At 43.3% G+C, this 22,781-nt stretch overlaps 1 protein-coding gene across 1 annotated transcript in view; it reads left to right on the top strand.

The window, feature by feature from the left end:
* The window catches only part of LOC144806663 (putative splicing factor YJU2B), a gene marked incomplete at its 3' end in the record, with an annotated part of 177,337 nt that extends 166,769 nt beyond the window's left edge, over positions 1–10,568 (top strand). The window contains exon 10 of the mRNA XM_078672983.1: positions 10,454–10,568. Within this exon, the coding sequence (XP_078529109.1) occupies positions 10,454–10,568 (115 nt within the window). The remainder of the gene's footprint in view (positions 1–10,453) is intronic.
* Positions 10,569–22,781: the final 12,213 nt, after the last annotated feature.

Here is a 22,781-nt window from a genome sequence, read left to right as displayed (position 1 = left end):
GCCCATCCCTTTTCAAGTCAAGGTTGATGGGCATGTGATACAAAGAGCTTGTTTAACAGTACAAAAATTCAAAATTTGCTCAAATGATAGAATGTTTCTGTACTGCTGGGGTTACCAATCACCCTCAGTGCGCTCTTGAACTTGATAAGTGCAAAATTGGGTAATTTAAAATAAATGTTTCCCCTTTTTGCCCATATATGCCTTAGTCTCCAGGATTGTCATTTTTCAATTCCCCGAATCTCTCTATTTGTAGTGTGCATTGCCTTCAATCTGAGGACTTAAGAAAGTGCTCCAAAATAATGCTCAGCGTTTATCTTGTGAAGGGATCTGAGAGTTGGTTGTCACTATTACCTAGTACAAGTTCCTTAGACAGCTTCAGACACAGGCAGGAGGATTTTTGTGAATTAGAACATTTACTATAAACATACTGATGCATTTATTTTTACTATACACTTTAAATTCACATACTTGGCTTTATTGTTTTAACGCAAGATAGCACCAAGCTGTAATCCGAGTCAGCCCAGTTGGACACCTGAGTCTCAGGAGTTCAGGAGCCCCCGATGTTCCTTCTTTCTCAAAGGTGTGCTGTCTTCACAGCAGGGCTATTCCCTAGTATGGAAATCAACTGACTTCAGGAGGTTCCAGCACACAGCCTGTTGAGGTGCTAATGGTTCCTTTGGTTCCTTTGTTTTGCACAAAGGTGTATTTATTTGTATACAACTACTTAGTCCTAAGTCCTGCCTTATATTTCATCTTGAAACAGGTGATAGTAACATCCAAGCTGCGGGACTGCAGGAAAGATTTATCTACAGGGTGGAGCAAAATCTGTCTTAAATACTTTCGTTCATCAAATTCAGTGTGAAAAATGACTCTTTATGAGTCATGACATTGTTTTGTTTCATGTCGATGTGCATTCATGTTTATTCCATGTGCTATATTTAATGCCAAAAATCTTCATAGACATTTATGAAATTGTTAGTTATTTCAAGAGGACTTTCAGATTATAATAAGGAATTATAATACAAAACGAGGGCACTTCGTATTTAAAATAATACCTAAAATATCGCATTTCATTTTTTTAAGAAAAAGGTTGACGGCTTCTCTGATAATGTGGCTCAGAGTGAAGCGGATTTACAATATATAGAAGTGCACCTTGAGGCTCTATTGTGAGGAATCAAGTGTGTCTAGATTGCTCCAGCCCTGACGAGTGGAGTTCCCAGTCTGGGAGACTGCGAGCAGGGAACCACATTGTTCTGGGGGTAGGCTATTGTGGACACTTAAATATTGCGCCCCAAGGATGGGGTCCCCATGGTGATCACTGGGCACAGATCTGTAGCCTAAGACTGGCACACATTTGCAGTCTCAATTTGGTACATAACACAGTATGGATTTTTGTGATTTTGTATTGAACAAAAGAATTGAGTAGCATAGTATGGTTATTCTTTGCTGTGAAATAAGATCAATGAATAACCAGTTTTATTTCAAATGCAGTGTCCATGGAGGATAAACACAACATAAACACATATATGTTTATAGCCCCAAAGACAGTGACATTAAATTGTCCATATATAATGATAGTGATCGTTATGGTGGGGCAAACGTGAACACACATTTAGAATTAATAAATAGTGGTGTATATCTAAGCATGCGCGTAGACATGGTTTAGTAAGTAATGATTCAAAGCTGGGCATGTAGTGAAGATTTCTAGGTAGTGGTGCAAATCTGACAATATACTAAGAATTAATTATCATATATGCAAACCCAAACAGGCACTGTTGATTACTGAGTCATGATGGACATCTCAGCATGAGCTGATGATTATAGAGAGATAGTGCAAATTCCAATACTTACTAAGGATTACTAATGGCCGGTGTAACTATGAAGAAGCAGATCTGAATAAACAAATTAAAAGCCAGACCTATTGGCAGGTCAATTAATTATATTAAAAAAAAAATTTTAAAAAAAAAAGAACTCAATGAATACAAGGAAAACCTTGCACAGTCTAAAATCACTAAGTTCCAGAAAGATCTTAAAAGGTGGTCCTATGACAAAACTTACCCATATGCCAGCGAGGATTACACTCCGCCAGACCGTACTAATCACGATCTCAACACCACTGATGACTCAGATTCTAGTAATTCGAGTAGTGGCAGTAGAGGGAATAGACCGCGCGGTAGGGGTAGAGGGAGTCAACACCAAAACCAATACAATTCACACTGGTTTCCCTACCCACATCAGGGACAGGGTGCTTATCAGCCTAACCCCTACAACCAGCCGCCATTTCCACCTCATTTTGGATGGAATCCACATTTTGTTCCCCCTCCACCACAACATCTTCAACAAAACATGTATCCACAACCTTTTTTAGGGTTTGGCCGGAGAGGCAGGGGGAAGAGGAGAACAGGGAACCAAGTTCACTGGGGGCCAACAGAGTCCGTAGGGGACAACACACGGAGCAAAACACAGGAACAGAGAGCTGGCCCGAGCAACCAAAGAGTTTAATAACAAATTTATCAAACATTACCCTGACTCCTGATGAAATCTCTGTCTTGGAAAGGGGTTTAGGTTTTATACCTACCCCCCGCCTGGACCGTTTTAAACTAAAATGCGAACTTGGTGAGTTCTTCAGAAAACTCAGGTTAAAGACTTTCTTTGAGCAACAAGAACATACCACTCAAGCATCCTCGAGTGACACCAATTTCAAAATCAAATCAAACTTTAATCCTCCTACTCATCTGATACCAGCAGACATTATAGCGTTTGAACACGCTGTATCCCTTGAGGTAGAGGCACTGACTGAGCCGACCCCTTTCAAGAACCTAACAGCAGGAGAATATAAAGCCATACAAAATCTACAGAAAAACACAGAGATTGTAATTAAAAGTGCGGACAAGGGGGGTGGTATTGTCATCCAGGATGCCATTGCCTATGACAATGAATGTAAACGCCTCCTGGGTGACACCAATAGCTATACCATCCTCCTTCAGGACCCTTCTCCTTACCTCAAGGATGAAATTTTGGATTTAGTCGGTACTGCAGAAAGGGATGGTTACATCAGTAAACAAGAGGCTGACTTTCTGACCAGTTCTGAAGAGAAAATACCTTACTTTTACACCCTCCCGAAAACCCATAAAAACCGGGTTCCACCTCCGGGAAGACCCATTGTGTCTGGGATTGGCTCCCAGTTGGAGCCACTCTCCAAATATTGTGATTTCTTCTTCAAACCCTTGGTACAATCCACCAGTACCTATATTAAGGACACTAAAAGTCTCCTTTCGATGCTGCTAACTGTAGAACTACCAGAAGAACCATGTTATCTGGTTTCCCTAGACATCGAAAGTCTATATACCTGCATCCCGCAGGATGCAACTTTGAAGGTCCTTGCAGATGTATTGGAACAGACAACTTGGACATATAACACCTCCAAGACTTTCATTATTGACTGTGCTACCTTAGCACTTAAACGTAATTTTTTCCAGTACCAAGACACTATCTATTTACAGAAGACTGGCACTTCAATGGGCAGTACTTTTGCCCCCAGCATTGCGGGGTTGTACGTATACAACTTCGAGAAGACACACATTCTGAACGCTAACAACCCTTACACTCTCAATGTTATCCTGTGGCAGAGGTACATTGATGATGTGCTTTTAATTTGGAAAGGATCTGAAAATAGTCTTCTAGCGTTCTTTGATTGGGTGAACACTTGCGACCCCCACCTTAGATTCACTCATCAATACAATTCTGAATCTATTGTCTTCTTAGATGTGACCCTCACCAGAGCAGGCAACCGACTTGTGAGCAAAACCTATTACAAACCAACTAGCACTAACAATCTCCTTCATTTCACAAGTTTTCACCCGCGCCCCTTAAGGGAAAACCTTCCTTTCGGCCAATATGTGCGTATACGTAGAAATTGTAGTAACCTCAGGGATTTCAACATCCAGGCTGATGACCTTACTGTGAAATTATCACAGAGGGGTTATCCCAAGAAAATACTACAAAAAAGCCGTAAGAGGGCAAGAAATAACAATAGGGAGGCCCTTTTGGAAGAACAAGAGAAAGAGACAGAACCTGCTGTCCCTCTAACGTGCGTGACAACCTACAGTAATATCTCCAATGCTGTCAGTCGTTGCATCGGCAAACATTGGAGAATACTGACAAGTAATGGTCGCGATTGGCAAAAACCTTTATTCTCCTATAAAAGAGAGAGAAGCTTACATGACGCCTTTGTACACACCCGTCCCAAAATCAATCAGACCCTTCATCCCCAAACTGTTCTTAATGTCTGGGGCTTACCACCTGTTATAGGCCATTTCCCTTGCGGGGGATGCAGTGTGTGCCATCTTACCACCACTACCAAGACCTTACATCTGGAAGAAGGTAAAGAATGGCAATTGAGAAGTCATACCAACTGTAATTCAAGTAATGTCATCTACTTGATTACTTGTCCATGCAATTTGAGGTACGTGGAAATGACCACCAGGAGGATAAAGACACGTATTGGGGAACACCGCAGTAATGTTAGATGTGGTAGGAACACTACCAAACTAACTACCCATTTTTTGGAAAATGGACATGGCCCCAATGATGTTAAATGGGTGGTAATAGAGCAAATCAACTCAAACAATGAAGGCACCCTCTTTGAAAAGGAGCAAAGGTGGATATATCGCCTTTCCACACACCTCCACGGCCTCAATGACGATATTCCGTGGGGGACGGTAATGCGGAGATAACTGCACCATTTTTTCTCCTCAGACATTGTAGGTTTTTTCTGACAGTGGCTCTTTGTCTGACATAATCGATAAAAGGGTTACTCATACTTTTTTCCTCTTACAACCTTTCTTCTGCTTTAGGTTTTCCATTATTTATAACTTAACCATAACGCAGAAGTATGTAATTGAATACACTGTTGGGGTTAGGTTGATAAAGTGACCATTTGTCTGTCAACTTAAATAACTATACCCGGTATGCGTCTTGACATCCTTATATCTCGCATGTACACTGGTGATATATGCCTCGTTTTCGAATGTAACACTAGTAACACAACTTATGTTCCTTAAGCAATGGGGTTTGGAAAGTGCCGATAGCCTGCTAACGCGGCACACGTAGTAATGAAACAGTGAGGCCCCTTTAAGTGAAATGAGAAGTTGTAGGAGCACGTGACCGCTAACAACGCGAGCCGCGCCCTACCCGAACTTCCGCAATTTTTTTACAAAACAAATCCGCGACCGCATTGCCTTTAGGTTGTTGCGGGCGGCGGTTGAGGTCCAAGTAGGTTTCCAGGCGGGGAGTCGCATCGGAGCAAGTAGGTTTACGATCTTTACTTGAATTACCGCTAGCAACCTTTGTAACTCTAATCACACGCTAGCAGAGGAGTGTTATAGCGTAATAACATCACTGTGTTATGCTGACAGATTGACCGAGCGTGAAGGTTTCCCCCCACCGCCAGTCCATGATGTTCGACAACGGACTTTTTAAAGTGAGTTTACCCTCTCTGATACGACTTGCTACCTGTTTGTGCCCTATTCAAGGGACGTTTTTGCATTTCTTAAATTTCCAATCTTAGGTTGGTCTTTTACTTCGACGAGCACTTTCACTAATTGAGTATCTACCCCTTCAACATGCAGAAATAATATGATTTGCGTGTTCTCTGATACAGGCTAACAAACAGTGAGCACTTGTTTGAGAACTCATATAATGAGATAGCCTTCCCCTGGGCACTGTACCCTGTATATACAATAGTATAATTTTTTGAAGTAATTTCACTAACTGGGAATACATGTGCACGTTTGCTTATATAAACTGAATTTTGATAATTACAGAATAGTTACATTCAAAACAGATTTGTTTGTCTCTTTTTTTCAGATTTTTTATCTCCCTGAATAAGGCGAGACTTCATGGAGATTCATCCATCATAGGAACTTTTACAGTAATCAGGTTGTATTAGTTTAAAAAAAAAAATTCTCTCCTTTTCTACACCTTAGGCTAGGACACCTTAGTGAGTGCCCACCAAGGAGTATGAATGAGTGTTTTGGTCCTGACGAATGCTGAGCTGACTTTGGGCTCCTTAGCAGAAACATGTTGACCATCTTTGTTTATTTGTCACCATTGTGAGGACTTATTGGTTCAAGCTAACTCAACCAATCACCAGTTCATTGTTTTTCACTGTTTTTAATAGAGTTAGAGCTACTTTCTCAATAACATTATTGTCTGATGAGTAGCCCATACTCTTTTTAAGCACTTTTTCAATCACCTTTTCAGTTTCTTTTCCTACTTTTAGGGACCCAATGAAGACAACTGGCTACCGACTTTTCAGTTGGTGCCTGAGGGTCCTTTTTCTACACTAAGCACGTGCACTCTATTTCTTTACTAAATTTCAGAACTCTTAGTCGGTACAATTTTCTACACCGTCTACTTATACAACTGGTCTTGGGGTTCATCCTCTGTTGTTCATTTTCATTTGTTTGACACTCTTATGTTGATTGCAATACAATTAATTATATTCCCTGCAATTCATACTTTCTAATTAAATAAAAAAATATTTCATTATTTATAGCCCTACTTTGACAGGTATGGGACAAGTAGCTATTACACTTTTGGAGTTGGCAGTACCAATGTTCAAAATTATGATTTTATATAGATCAAAAGCGATAAGCTTGGCACCCCACTACTCAGAAGCTTACAAGTCATCTCTAGGGTGCCTCGAGGTACATGACCCCTCTAACCACAATCATCAGCACATACCTCAGCATGCTTTCCTACACCAACATCACACAATTCATAATCTCCCTCTCAGACATGAACCCCAACACAAGAAACAAGTTCATCACTTGCATGACGAAATTGCTAACTGGATGAAAGCTGACTTTCTCAAACTCAACGCCAACAAGACAAATGTAGTGATCTTCACCATACCATGGGACTCCACCTGTTGGATGGCTGCACTCATACCCACAACCACACCTTGCACCAGAACCTCGGAATCATCACTGACACCAAACTGGCAGTGACAGCACAAGTAAGCACAGTCATCCTGCTTCCACACCCTAAAGATGTTGAGGAATATTCTATGGCTCCTAAGTAACACCAGAAAAGAATGTCACCCTCACCACCAGCAAACTAGACTACTGAAACATTCTCTCTGGTCGTACGATCAAGCATTCATTCCGGTTGTATCACCAAGCATCTCACAAGAAGACAACAAACCATCCAAAATGTGGCAGCCAGACTCATCCTCAACCTACCACGTATAACCCACATAACATCACATCACATCCCAGGGAGCTCTGACTCCCAATGCACAAATGTGTGCATTTCAAACTTCCCAAACACATGTTCAAGCCACTACACTACTTAGGCTCCACTTACCAGGCCACCCACCTCTCCTTTCACCCACCACCTAGTCACCTACACTCTGCAGGATTGAAGAATGTGTGAAGATAAAGCTAAAAGTAGTGTGATATAATGTGCTTAAACCTTAGTGTTAAGTCTATGGATGGGGGAAAAGTGAGTCGGTGCAATCTGGCCCATTTGGGAGGTGTTTCTGGGTTTTTTTTTGTTTTGATTTTTTTTTTGCAGAGTTTTATATAGCACGAACTAGCCCCGAACTGAATCGGGTATCAGAGCGCTTTACATAGCACCAGTTACGTTACATGAGGACACACATTCATTTTTGTTAGGCACGGGAGATTAAGTGATTTGCCCAGAATCACAGGAGGTTTGGCGTCGTTACCGAGACTCGAACCCAGTTCATCCAGGTCCGAGGTCGAGCGCCCTAGCCATTAGGCCAACCCCCTCTCTTGTGTGTAAAATTTGTCACAGCAGCAGTATAGCTGTGTATATGCCTAGGTAGGTGGGAAAAGTGTTAGAAAAGATGTTGCTGTTCATGCATGTGGACAGTAGGAGTGTGAGAAATTCATGTGATTTGCTTTTACGCACTTACACAAAATTTTATGAAAATTATACGCAATGCACAATGTGAATCCGGCTTTTAGTGCTATATTTTAGCACAAAATAACCAATAAGTAATTTTTTGACACAGGCACACATTCTGCAGCATATTATAGCTCAAATAAGACAATTGGCATGAGCAATACCTGCTCACGTTCTGTTTGTCCGCATTCCTCCTGAGTGTTCAACATAAATGTTTGTAGCAAATGCCACATAATTAGGTGATGTGACTTAATGGCATACTTTCAGGGATTTTACATAACAAGTGCAACACGAAATTCCCCAAATTACTCAAACTATGCAAGGGTAATTTACATTTTTCTCAGGCCTAGTGGACATCTACCATTTGGATTAGACTATCAAACAGTTTAAAGAACACTCAATATTGGCATTGGAAGTGTCCAGATGTGAAAGAAGCGAAGATGCGAGGGAGCTGTGGTGGGGGTCAATCATGGATTAACTATAGTAAATACTCTTGCCTTCACACAGGACCATTAAAAGAGCTACCCATCAGAATGGCTATTTTCTAACCAGAAACAATATAAACTCTAATGAATCCACTGTGTACCAGCAGAGGAACAATCATTGTATGGTCAGCTATAGTCAGGGCCACTGGAAATATGTAATTGTGTGGCAGCAGCGATTTTAACATGAGTATAGATCTGCTGCATTGGTCACAGAATCTACTCTCTACCGCATAATCTGCAGATTTTAACCAAAAAATTGTTTCTTGTTTGAACGGTTCAAAAGTTACTAAAAAAGAAGCAACATCTATTGCCACGCAATGGAAGGATCTTTGCAAAGGTTAACTAGTCGCCTTTCTGTTGCAATTACTATATTAGGGTGGTAAACTGGTTCCAAAGAGGCACAGCCAATGCACTGACAGTGTTACCAAGTTTACAAATGAGAAAAGAATCAAGTAATACTATTAAACAATCAAATGGGCGGGACGAGAAGAGGGAATCTGCCCAGCTTGTAACAACAGTAAAGAAGATATGGTCCATGTCTTGTTCTTCTGCCCTGCCTATAGTGTAATAAGGAAATCCTGGCTGGCACCGTTGTGCAGAAATTTGGGCTTAAAACAATGTGCTCAAGCTTGTAGAATTTCAAGATATGATACTTCACCTCCTATTGTGTTCTCGGTCTCCCGCTTTTTATATGGTATGTGGCGTAGAAGGTCTACTTTGATTAATCGTGTTAAATTGTGATCAATTGTAATGATTGTTATCTTTCATTTGATAACTTATTGTTTAATAATTTTTTTAACCAAGGTTCCAAACTATTTATGTATTTTATCTTGTATGTACATATTTTATTTGTGCTTTTAAAATCTGCCATCTTTTACTGCATAATTTCCCTTTTCTTGCTGCATAATCTGCTCAAGCCTGCTGCATAATTTGGTCCTCCCCTGCTGCATAATTCCTGTGCCCCTCGCTATAGCATATGCCTGAAGAGATCACCCAGGTATTCCGGGCGCAACCTATAGAAATGGGCATTACACCACTGGATCGCTTGTATCTCGATTGCTGAATAAGTGCACTGCATTTAATCAACAAAAAAACAAAAATAATAGGAGACATAAGAGGCCTCAGTCATAACATGTCCAGGAGGACAAAATACAAATACTATGTCAATAGGTAGTGGAAATCAAATCAGTGAGCAACATGGAATGAAATGCATGTGCTTTGCTCTTTGTAGTACTAAATGAATTGCTTGGAATGCAGAGCGCCATACATATATGATGGCCCTCCTCTAATTTAACAAATACAACTTTTTGCAAAGTATTGCAATGTCTCAAGAAAAAACAAACATGATTTAGAGGCCAGTGACTTTACAGAAGGTCACAAAAGCACTTTGACGCCTCGGCAGGGGTAGTAAACGCTATATATATGCAATTAAATAAATAAATAAATAAATTACAAACTCAACTTGTTCAAATCCACAAAGGAAATTTAGCAGTCAACGCCTAAAATGTTGCTGTGTGACGTTTTAAATACAATTTTAGTGAAGGAAGTAATACAAGTTTGAAATCTGATTTTGCAGGTAGTGCTTCACAGGTTAACTAACACAAGAGTGCCTGTGTTACTCTACACCTGCTACATAAGCTGTTACCTTTTTTGAATTGATCAGGGATGTGCATTGCCATCCACGGCTAGGAATCGTTTACAATTTGGCTTCCACATAGCGCTTTGCTTTTTACCTTGTATGTCTGCTTCCACTCTGTTTGAGAACAGCCTGTGGGGGGAATCCTCGAATTGTTTGAATATGGCTGTGCTCACCATTCTCTTTGATTATCTTATTCAGGCCTTAAATGAGGTGCCAAAGTGCGTTAAATTGGTTTCGGAATGTGCATAAACTAATGAAAAAGAAAACTGCAAAATTGCCTCCTGCTACACCATGTAAAACCACGTTATAATTTTTTTTTAACAGCAAGAGAACATGCTCATGATAATTCGGGCCCTACAAAACAGCTGTAAAGAAAATCTCTCCCCTTTCTCAGGTGACAGGTGCAAGAGCAGGGCGTTAGCAGTTCCTTCTGGGCAGAGCACTTCCTGGGCAGCCGTCAAAGTGTTAATGTATGCAGATCACAGCCTTTGTGTTTCGGCTGATCAGAGGTGAGCCTCAAGTTAGGAATGAAAGGAACACCTCCCCTCCCCCGACCTCCAAACACAGGTTGCTTGCAACAACGAGAGCCACTCTTGAAAACATAATATGGACACTGAATTTAACAAGGCAACCGTTGAAGACCCATAGTTTGTTTTGCATGTGACAATTTGTACCATTAATAGGTATTTGACAAAGGCTAATACATGAAGCTGGCATTTCTTTGCTGTCATCCAATAACCACATGATTATGCACTAGAAATTCCAGGGTGACAACACAAAAACTAAAGTTAATAGTTTTTGGTACATTTTATTTTTTGTTAGTGAAGCAAACGAGAGGGAGGACTTTGGTGCACTACATGCTGGCAAATAATTCAAGTCTAGTTATTCATCCTTCAATGTAAACATTGCAGGTCTAACCTTCCAGGACTCAAACCTGTGCAGGTTTATGTAGCAGAAACTCGACCCGAAGGCATTGGAGCGCTTTACACAGCACCAGGAACGTTACACAAGGACACATTAACGTTCCTAGCCACAGGGAGAATAAGTGACGCCCAGAATCACAGGGTGTTGAGCTGACACCGAGCGCCGAGAATCGAACCTGTATCCCCATCTATGGAGTCGGCATCCTCTTCCTTTCATTTAGCATAAATAGCTAAGCATAGGAAAATAAAGCATTGAGCCTCTAATGTACATTTCACCCATGACAGTAAGAACGGCCCAGGGGAGGAAAATGGGGAGGGAATGGGGAAAATAGTAAGAGGAGCATAGGGAGAAATGGACAAAGTCAGAGAAAACAGAGAGAGATGGGGAGAGATACAAGTTGAATCAAGATTTAGGGAGAGAACGACGTTGTAAGTCTTGGAGACAAACAAGGAAATAGGGGTAAACAGGAGAGAGAGATTTAGAGATAAGGAAAGTCAAACAAAACCAGTGAGAGAAATAGACAGGGAGAGAGAAAGTCAGAGATACGGGGAGACAGGAGAGGGCACAGGAATGACTGGAGAGGCAGATACATTAAAGCTATTGAGAGGCATCGAAAGATAGAGATACAGAGATAGACAGGGAACAAGAAAGAAAGACAGAAACAGAGAAAGACAAGAAAGGAGAGAGAAGAAATAGGGAAAGACAGCCAAATATGAGACATATGAGACAGTCAAGGAGAAACAGGGTTAGAATTGGTGAGAGAGAAATAAATCTAGATAGTGTCATAAGGAGGGAGAGATTGGTAGAGATAAAAACAGTGAGCGAAAGACAGACACAGAGATGGAAAAATAGGAAGAGAGAAAATAAGAAAGACAGGGAGAGATGTGAAATCGAAATGGAGGGAGGAAGTGGGAGAGACAGTAAAAGACAGGGAAAGAGTAAGACAAGGAGAGGGGTGGGTTTATGAAACATACTAGAAGACAGGAAGGAGGACAGAAGGAAGAAAGGAAGGAAATACACACTGAACTAAATCTAAATGCAGTTCTATCTAAAGCTATTTGTCTGTCCATTAACCTCTATCTCACTCTCTCTTGATCCCTCTACCTGTAACAGAGACATCTTTAGCTACCTAGATCGGTCTTTGTCTATATTTGTTTCTCCTTCAATCTATCCTTAGTAGTGCATCTGTCCATCTATATATCCCTTTATTTGTATGTACATCTGCACATCAGTCTGCCCATCGCTCTATCTAGTTGTAAATCTGTCGATCAGTCTATCTATCTGATTTATCGAAATTATATCCACCATACATCTGAATGCACTTTCGGAAATGAGATCCCTGGCCACACAATTGGGAATGGGTGAATTTTACCCAGCAACCTCCCTCAGGCATCAGGTGCGCAGATTTTAGGAAGGTAGGAACAGACATGGATTACAACCATGCTGAGACATCGGAGATAGACCACACCAGCTTAACACAAGCGGACCCATCATGCTTTGCAGTACAAGCAATGGATCCCACTATGCATCAATTCAGTACCCGCCATCCCACCCACATGAAGTCATGCACACCCCTGACCATCAAGTTGGCAAGAACTGTTGTGTCCAAAACATTACATGTACTTAGAGTGGACTTTGGGACAGCCACTTGCTCTTGATTGGACAGCCATTGTTGTTTATATCAGATGTCTTGATTCAATGGCTTTTCTCCCTGCCCCTGTGTTTGTTCCACTCTGGGGCATTTTGATCTCACAGTGTTGTGAGTGAATGTTTTTTTATCCTTCTTCTGCATACTTGTGGAGCTGTTTTTTATTTTAGATTTAACATTCCATGGAAGTGCAGGTATTTCCTTCCTGTCTATATTTATTGGTTTAAAATGGGTTGGCATCTGCAAAATGCTTCTGCTCCATTTGCTTCCTTCTGTATATTGCACTCTTTTATTTTCACTTTATTTACATTTGAATTTACTAATCTAACATGGTTGGTCGCCATGTTAGATTAGTACATTTAAAGCAGAGGCTTGTGTCATGACACATTCTTGTGTCATGAAGCTCATTCACACATGCATTAGGACACACATCACGTCAAACACTTGTGCATGTGGCATATTGCCGGCCTCCTTAAAATGAGGTTTCTTTAATAAAAACTCTATTGCAAGATTGTGAACCATACATCTGTTAGTATGTGGTGGCCACGATATTCAACTCCCCACAGAGGTAGTAGTTATGATATTCACATCCAAGACATGCAGAAATAGTGTGTGATGAGAGTAATGGCCAGGTCCCCAGGGAGATGGTATGTTAAAGTGTTCTTATTCAAGACATGCTGAGATAGAGTGTGCTGATAGCTGTGCAAGTCCCCACACAGATAATGTGATGACCAGATTGTCTCAGTACATGATAAAAGTCATGTTCAAACCTTCACACAGATAGTATGTGATGATAGACAAGTTTAAGGTCACACATATGTAGTGTGCTAATCAAGTTCATGTCTCTGAAGAGGTAATACGTGATTATAGTATTGCTACAGCCCCCACTGAGATAGAGTCTAATGATAGTCTAATGATTGTCCCGTCAGAGTTTATGCATCATGATAGTAATTGCCAAGCCACTTCCGAGACCATGACAGACAGTGAGATGGAGGCCTTTCCTGTGTGAGGACATCAAGGAAGATGAACTAGCAATGAACTGGACAGTATGAGTAAGGGGAACGATAAGCATGATGATTGCTTCCCAGTTCAATATTATAAATTGAATAAAGCAAAGTTGGTACCACTATTATACAGGTGTACAAGGATGCAGTGGTGTTTTTTCTAGGCATATGAGCTGGCAATCACCTTAGAACCATTATACATCTACAGTGGCACGTAAAGAATGAAGTAAATGACAAACTAGCAATATTGCTGGTTGCAGAAAAGGCCTTTGACTATGTAGAGTGCAGGTATCTATTCATGGTAATAGGTAAATTGAGTCTGTGCAGGGATTTCATTGAAAAGGTGCAGAAGCTATATAAAGTGACTGACTCAGATAAACATTTGGAGCTTTATCTCACAACCGTTCCTCATCTTAAGGGGCACTAGAATGGTCTGTCCTCTGTCCCCACTCTTGTTTTACTAACTCGGTTTTTATTTGAGATGGCAATCACACAAAGCAGAGACATATGGAGCATAATGACACTTCTGTTTTATGCAAATGGTACTGTGGTTGCACTTGTAACGATCAAGGTTTCCTAACCAACATTAATGTCCTGATAACTTTTTTACAAAATTAACTGGTCTGTATGTAAAGCTCTGCCCATGACAAAAATCACAAGGCTGTGTGATGCTAAGAGCGTCGATCCACTGGTTCTGAGTGACACTGGTCCAGCTGTGGAGTGGGGCACTGGGGCAGTTGGGGGTGGTATGGGGGCGTCCATCGAGGGTGAAGTGTTAGATGGAGTGGTCTGGCCAGGTGACTTCTGTGGTGTGGCTGTATCATATTCTGTTGATGGACGTGAAGATGGGGTCTAGCGTTTGTCCTGCTTTGTGTTTGGGGTATGTAACCAGTTGCTTGAGTCCAAAGTTGTCCAATCTTTCCAGTAGGTCAGTGGAGTCCAGGTGGAAGTTGAGGTCTCCCAGGAAGACATAGGGCCCGATTCACAAAATTAATCTGAGGCAAAATCCTAACTTTACGTCTTTTGGTATTTACAGAAGGCATTTAGGAGTAGTAAAGTTACGATTTCTAACTTTACTACTACAAAACTGAGAAAAATCCTAACATTTTGACTTTTGGTATTCACAAAAGGCGTTTAGTTGTAGTACTACTACTAAATGCCTTTTGTGAATACAAAAAGTCGTAACCTTAGGATTTTGTCTCAGATTACTTTAGTGAATCGGGCCCAAAGTGTTCAGATTCTATGGTGAGTGTGCCGTGTGACCTTACAATAGAAATATGCATGGGCTTTTTTCTGACATAAGTGTCTCCAAGTGGTACTTCAGCATGTGTAGTGATACCGGGGCCCGAGCATGTAAAAGACTCACTCCCCTCAATTATGATAGTGTTTTACAGCATAACCTTTAAGCATTTAAAGTCTGACAACATTACCCACCCACACTTTGAGCTTTTTCGCAGATGTGCTTTGTGAGCCTGGGACTCTGACAAGTGTAAATAAACACTTGCGTTCTGGGCTTTTCTTCACCTCTGCCCTCCAGTGGCTGCTAAATGCATGGGCTGATGGAGGCCAGGTCCCATTAGATGCTGTCGGTGTTTGCTGGGTTACATAATGAGAACCACGATTCCCAGATAAGGGGGATACCGCCTCAATGATCCCGAGATAAGAATGGTTGTCAGCAGCCCTGTTGTGACCACCTCAGCAGTCGCAGGTAAAATGTGATGGATTGAAGTAGGACAGGGGCCATTGCAGCAAATCACCAGCAGTCTAGAGCAATGGGCTATCTTCAGGTCTGTGGGGCTCACTCTAACCTGCACCGTCACTCAACAGGGGCGAACGGTGTGCCATATGTCACCCTCCCTGATACTCCAACTGCCTCTCATTCATCAATCCATTGATGAAAAGCCTGATGTCAGCAAGGCATCAGCATTCATGCAGCACCCTTTTTGATGCTGCCTTGCTAGACTACATTTTGGAATAACGAAAGGTCGGAGCCCCTACAAGCGGAAAGCAAATTATTCCTACTGCCAGTGCTTTAAATGGGCCGGTACTCACCGGTACTGAGTATCAGCACTTCTCAGATTTATCACTCTGAGTACCAGCACTTTTCTACTGCCGTTGAGAGTACCAGTACTCACGAAAAAAGTAAGGCTCATTGGCTGTGCTGGTGAGCCGGAGTGGACTTTGCATCTGGCAGCCAAGGCGCCGCTTCTGCAGCCCCGATCTGAGCCCCAGCTGAGCTATTCAGCAGGGCTCATTTGAATAATGAATGAAAGGGAGGGAGGATGGATGGATGAAAGGGTGGATGATGGATGAGTGAAAGGAGGGGTTAAGTGAAAGGGTGGATGGAGTGAAAGGGTGGATGGAATGAAAGGGTGGATGGAATAAAGGAGTGAAAGGGTTGATGAATGAGCGAAAGGGTGAATAAAGAGATGGATGAGGGAAAGGATGAATGGATAGGTTTTGAGTTGGATGGATGGATAGGTGTTTATCTGAAGGGTGGACAGACAGAATGGTGAAAAACTGAATGATCGATGAAAGACAGAATAGAAGACAGAATGTAAAGGTTAAATGGTGGACATCAGCAGGTAAATGGTAGGATGGAAGGATGAATGGATAGATCTATGGAAGAGACAAGAGATATCTTCTGAGGAGGGTCATGATGATTTGCTTCATTTGCTTGGTGCCATAAGAGCTTTGGGCGACGTGGGGGTATTTTCAGTTTCTTTCTACTCATGTGATGAAAAATATATGGTTTTGTGCCAAACAACAGCAATTAACAGTATGGTATTGAGAAGGTGCATCCATTGCAAAAAAAGGAAATGTTAACATATTATAGCATTTCTATTTCATTTTTGAGTAATGAGTTCACTTGCTTTGTTTATATAAACACATTTCTCATGTGTTTTGATGTGTCCTGCAACTAATAGAAGTCATGAAGTATCATCAGGTCTTGCCTTTAGCCCCACCCCTAATACGCCCCCTCACTACACCTCTAGCTCATTTTAATGAGTACCTGCACTTATTTTTCCCATTTAAAGCACTGCCTACTGCCATATAGGGATGTATGTTGGGACGTTTTCTCAATCTGAAAAACTACTTATATGATTATTCCCTGACTGTAAATGAAGAGGTAAGTTAAAAAAGGGTGCATTGGAATGTGACCATTGTAATTACGAGTGAATGAGATTCACTCAAGCATCCCATGTATCACTTTTTGTGCTGTTCAACTTAGAGGTTAGACCAGTTTTCAAAAGTATAAAATTATATTATGCCCCTTGGTACGATATGGCCTTGCGATACTTATATGGATTTGTGAAGAAGACTAAGGATAGCAACTATTGCATTTGGAGAAAGCGGCTTGTATCCGCTTGAGTTACAGAAAACAAAACTGGAGCAGGATTACAAATGCTTGTTTTTAAGGCTTCTGTATAGTAGGGATCTGGGTGGTGTCGTGAGAGCGCGGGAAAGAATTGGTCCAGTCGGTAAGCTTGGATAGCCTCTGCAACCATGCTGGTCCATTAGTTCTTGATCTGCTGAATGCCTCACCTGCTTAAAAGCATGGCTGAAGGTGGCATTCAGCTCTACGCCACTGGCACATTCGCCCACTGAGCTGTCTTTCTAGTTTGTGAGCATTAGCAATTTTAATGAGGTTCTAAGCCATGCTGTGAGGTTTACGCTGCCTAAGCCATATGTTGTGGAAATATGGAGACCTAATTCACATCTATGGGCTACAGCATTTAGTTTCCATATGTATCGCCTCATGAGGGGTTCGTAAGTGCTATATAAATAAAAAGCAGACAATAAGGACTCCAGAACGGACCAGCTGACCATTTACATTAGTGAACAGTTATTGTTTACTCTACCAATCAAGTCAGAACCATAGCTTCAGGAGGAGAGATTAAAGAGAATCTATTTACAATTAATCAATTGGGACTTATACAGCGGCTAATCAACCTCGAGGGTATCCAGGCGCTAAAGATGCGTTTAGAATTAAAGGAGTGCGCCCTTTCATTCAGGAGCGCGTTTGGTCTGCTGATAGCTGAAAAGCTGTATATGGCACTTTCAGTCAGATATTTAACATTTTAGCGAACTGCATATGTTAAAAGTGAAACTGCAAGTCACACAACACAATTTGCTGCTGGGTAAACGCCAGGCTGACGTTGTCACACATAACTAGATAGCCCTATAGTCAGACTTCTGCAACTGTTCCAATTGTAAGGCACACTCCCTTTCCTCTCATTCTCTTGCTCTCTTTCTTGTCCACTCCTTCTGTCAGTCTCTTTAACTTTAAATCCCAGTCTCTTTTTCTTCTTCGCTCGCTCCTATCCTCTCTCGAGACCTCCCATTTCTTTCTCCTTCTTTGTCTTTGCATCTTTCTCATCCTCCTTTCTCTTTTTGGAAATCACTCCACCCTCTTCCCTTTATATTCCACTACCTCTATTTCTCCTTTCTCCCCTCTTCCTGTCTCACATTTTCTATTTTGATCCCTATATTTCTTTCTTCACTCGTGTTTGTTGTCCTTTTCTTTTTTGATGTTTCATTTGTCCTCCTCCTTTCAATTATTATTATTATTTTTATTATTGGGTTTTATAAAGCGCGTAGTCACCCGCAAGTATCCCAGCGCTAAGATCCGATCTGACCAGAGGGAGGCTCAGGAGGGTGGGGGGGGGGGGGGGGGGGGTGGAGGGGAAGGAAGATCAGGGGAACAAGTGTGTCTTGAGCCGTTTCCTAAAACGGAGGTAATCAGGTTCCATCCTAAGGTCCCGGGGGAGGGAGTTCCATAGACGGCCCGTATTGACGGAGAAACGCCGTCCGCCCATACGCACCTTCTTCACTCTAGGGATAGTGACTAGGTTTTCATGGTCCGAACGAAGGGCTCTCAAGGCTTTATAGGGCCTGATGAATTTTTTTAGAATAGGGGGTCCTTTGTTCTGTAAGATTTTATGTGACAGGCAAAGAGCCTTGAAAGCCACTCTCTCTCTCACTGGGAGCCAGTGGAGCTGCCTCAAGGCTGGTTTAGCGGAGGATCTCGCCGAGGTGTTAGTGAGAATCCTTGCTGCAGTGTTCTGGATTCTCTGCAGTTTGTTGAAAGTTGCCTCTGGAGCGCCAAGATAAATGGCGTTACTAAAATCCAGCCTTGATATAATAAGGCCTTGGATTATTAATTTCTGGGAAATGGGAGGGATCAGGGGCAGAATCTTTCTGATAGCTTTAAGGAGCCCAAAGCAGGTCCCGGCAGTTTTTGTGGCTTGTGTCGCGAAGGTCAGATCTTTTTCAATCCATATTCCCAGACTTTTAACCTCAGACTTGGGAGTAGGGGGTACGCCCAAGACCGGGGGCCAGATGTTCTGCGGGAGAGAGAGCCTTTCTGGCCAAGGAGGAGAATGTCCGTCTTTGAACCATTAAGTTTCAAAGATGACCTATTCATCCAGCCTTGAATTTCTACCAGACAGTTGTAAAGGTCTGATGGTTCCTGGTTCGGGTGAGATAGGGACACCACAAGTTGTGTATCATCAGCATAGCTGATGATTCTCACCCCGAACGGTGTAACAACCTCCTCCAAAGGGGACATATAGATATTAAATAATGTCGGGCTTAATGATGAGCCCTGGGGCACACCACATTGGAGGAGGGTTTCGGGGGAGCGGGCGTCATTCTCCCAGACCTGAAAGGAATGGTGGTCGAGGAATGATTTGAACCAGTTCAGAGCCATGCCCTCAACACCGATGTTCTTAAGTCGCTCGATCAGCACCTGATGGTTGACAGTATCAAAGGCCGCGCTGTGGTCCAGGAGGATCACTGCCACTGATCCTCCTGCATCTAACAGGGCCCTGGCCTCCTCCACTGCTGCGAGCAGGGAGATGTCGGTGCCCTGCCCTGGGCGGAATCCAGTTTGTGAACATCTGAGCAAGTTGTTGGTTTCCAGATATTGCGACAGTTTTTTATTCACTAGTTTTTCCACAATTTTGCTGGTACCGGGGAGAAGAGAAATTGGCCTGTAATTGGCCAGCTCCGAAGGGTCCAAGGAAGGTTTTTTCATTAATGCCTTCACAACTGCCGCTTTCCATCCTGTGGGGACTCTTCCTTGAAGCAGTGAGGTATTAATGAGGTGCGTGAGGGGGGGGGAGCGATGGTGAGGGCTACTTTTTTCAAAATGCGTAGAGGGACTGGGTCCCTAGGGGAGCCGCTTTTGATTGAATCCAAAGTGGCTAAAACCTCTTCAATGCTGACTGGCCCCAGGTCGCTTAAATGGGGAGTGGTGTGGTTTAAGCGCATACCGATTTCTTCAGCCGTATTAGAGTCAACGGCCGGGAGGGAAACGAGGATATTCTGAATCTTCTCCTCGAAAAATTTGGCCAGTTTGGTACATTTCTCTTCGTCTGCCTTGGGATCAGGCGGATACTTTGGAGCTGAGTCTGGGACTTTCAGAAGTTCTTTTAAAATGGTGAAAGTTTCTTTAGCAGAACAGGAGGAGTTGGCTATTCTTTCCTGAAAGAAAGTACTTTTAGTGTTGCGCAGAGCGATTTTATAGTTTTTTAGGCAGGTGCGAAATGCGGCTTTTTTAACAGTTGCTTTATCTTTTCTCCAAGATCGTTCTGCTCTCTTGCACTCCTTCCGGAGGAGATTAAGCTCAGGAGTGTACCAGGGAGCTGGGGTCATTCTTTTAATTCGCTTAAGGGTGGTGGTTTTAGGAAGGAGTTCGTCCAATGACGAGGTGAGCCAAGAGTTGTACTGATTGTCTGCAGTAGCTGGGTCAGAGGTCTGGGCAGGGGTGGACGCCATAAGAGCAGATGCCCATGTATCCGGTGAAAGTTTGTGCCATCGTCTGTCTGAGACCCGAGTTTTGATTTGTTGGTTGGGTGGAGTAGGCAGGTGCCAAAAGATGGGTACTAGGAAGTGATCAGTCCAGGGAAGGGGGAGAGGGGAGCCGGTAGTAAGGGGTGCTATGGTGGTGAAAACGGGGTCCAGGAGGTGTCCTTTGTCATGAGTGGGTTCAGAGTTGACTAATCGTATCTCAAATGACGTGAGATCGGCCAAAAGTTCGGACACGATCGAGTCACTGGGGTCTAGAAGATGAAGGTTGAGGTCTCCCACAACGAGAAAGTTGGGAGCGATAGTTGCTATTTGGGTAATAGTGTCCATAAAGGTACAGGGGAATTTTCCTGGTGTTCCCGGCGGGCGGTAAATCAGTAGCCCCGATAAGGAGTGCAGAGGGGATATTTGTAACATGAAATGGCAGCTTTCGCAATCGGTGATGTTGGCATCCCTTGTTCTACACAGAAAAGAATCTCTATAGATTATAGCCAGGCCACCTCCTCTGCCTAGGGGTCTGTTTTGATATTGAATTTGGCATCCTGGAGGCAGGGTGTCAATGATGTCAGACTCGGACCAGGAGGTAAGCCACGTTTCCGTGAGGAACAGAACATCGAATCCATGGTCATTAATCAGAAGGTTGATTTCATGGGAGTGTTTGGGTAGGGACCGGCAGTTGAGAAGGCGTGTGCTGTTCTCCCCTGTAATGTTGGTGGGGGTGGGATTACACCTATCACACTTGGTGAAGGGTATTCCACCTGGGTAGAGATAGTTGCATGCCGGGTTTTTGGAAGGGTTGAATGCGAGGAGACTGTCTCTAGTATAGACTAATCGTCCATCTGGGGATTTGGGCAGAGTGGCTGGGCCTGGGTCCGGTCGGGCCCGGACGGGCCCAGACGGGCTTGCCTTAGGCGCGCCCGCTGCGCCCGTCCGCTGCTCGTACGTGTGGTGCACATGTTTTATAGGCAGAATAGGGGGGCGTGGCCTCGTCGGAGGTGGGCGTGTCAGCAAGACAGGCTCTCTCGCTAATGGCGGCAAAGCACCAAAATACCACCCCGCCGCAGCGTTAAGATCGGCTGCGCGGGTGTCACTAGTAGAAGTGAGCTGTCCCACCAGAGTGTAAGCGAGTGGAGACAGGTAAGATTATTTTTTTTAAAAAGCACACAATACGTTTTAAAAATACAAATTTTACACAGAGCTCCCGGCTGCGCCTCAGGAGTAGAAGGATCTGCTCTGAGCTCGTAATCAGCTCGTTATGTAGGGTAGGGGGCGTGGCCTCGTCGGAGGTGGGCGTGTCAGCAAGACCGGCTCTCTCGCTAATGGCGGCAAAGCACCAAAATACCACCCCGCCGCAGCGTTAAGATCGGCTGCGCGGGTGTCACTAGTAGAAGTGAGCTGTCCCACCAGAGTGTAAGCGAGTGGAGACAGGTAAGATTATTTTTTTAAAAAAGCACACAATACGTTTTAAAAATACACATTTTACACAGAGCTCCCGGCTGCGCCTCAGGAGTAGAAGGATCTGCTCTGAGCTCGTAATCAGCTCGTTATGTAGGGTAGGGGGGCGTGGCCTCGTCGGAGGTGGGCGTGTAAGCAAGACAGGCTCTCTCGCTAATGGCGGCAAAGCACCAAAATACCACCCCGCCGCAGCGTTAAGATCGGCTGCGCGGGTGTCACTAGTAGAAGTGAGCTGTCCCACCAGAGTGTAAGCGAGTGGAGACAGGTAAGATTATTTTTTTTAAAAAGCACACAATACGTTTTAAAAATACTAATTTTACACAGAGCTCCCGGCTGCGCCTCAGGAGTAGAAGGATCTGCTCTGAGCTCGTAATCAGCTCGTTATGTAGGGTAGGGGGGGCGTGGCCTCGTCGGAGGTGGGCGTGCCAGCAAGACAGGCTCTCTCGCTAATGGCGGCAAAGCACCAAAATACCGCCCCGCCGCAGCGTTAAGATCGGCTGCGCGGGTGTCACTAGTAGAAGTGAGCTGTCCCAACAGAGTGTAAGCGAGTGGAGACAGGTAAGATAATTTTTTTTAAAAAGCACACAATACGTTTTAAAAATGCAAATTTTACACAGAGCTCCCGGCTGCGCCTCAGGAGTAGAAGGATCTGCTCTGAGCTCGTAATCAGCTCGTTATGTAGGGTAGGGGGGCGTGGCCTCGTCGGAGGTGGGCGTGTCAGCAAGACAGGCTCTCTCGCTAATGGCGGCAAAGCACCAAAATACCACCCCGCCGCAGCGTTAAGATCGGCTGCGCGGGTGTCACTAGTAGAAGTGAGCTGTCCCACCAGAGTGTAAGCGAGTGGAGACAGGTAAGATTATTTTTTTAAAAAGCACACA

The sequence above is a fragment of the Lissotriton helveticus genome, unplaced genomic scaffold, assembly GCF_964261635.1.
Source record: "Lissotriton helveticus unplaced genomic scaffold, aLisHel1.1 SCAFFOLD_390, whole genome shotgun sequence".
In the NCBI taxonomy this organism is placed as follows: domain Eukaryota; kingdom Metazoa; phylum Chordata; class Amphibia; order Caudata; family Salamandridae; genus Lissotriton; species Lissotriton helveticus.
The sequence above is the reverse complement of the archived record's forward strand: the minus strand, read 5'-3'. Positions and strand labels throughout refer to the sequence as shown.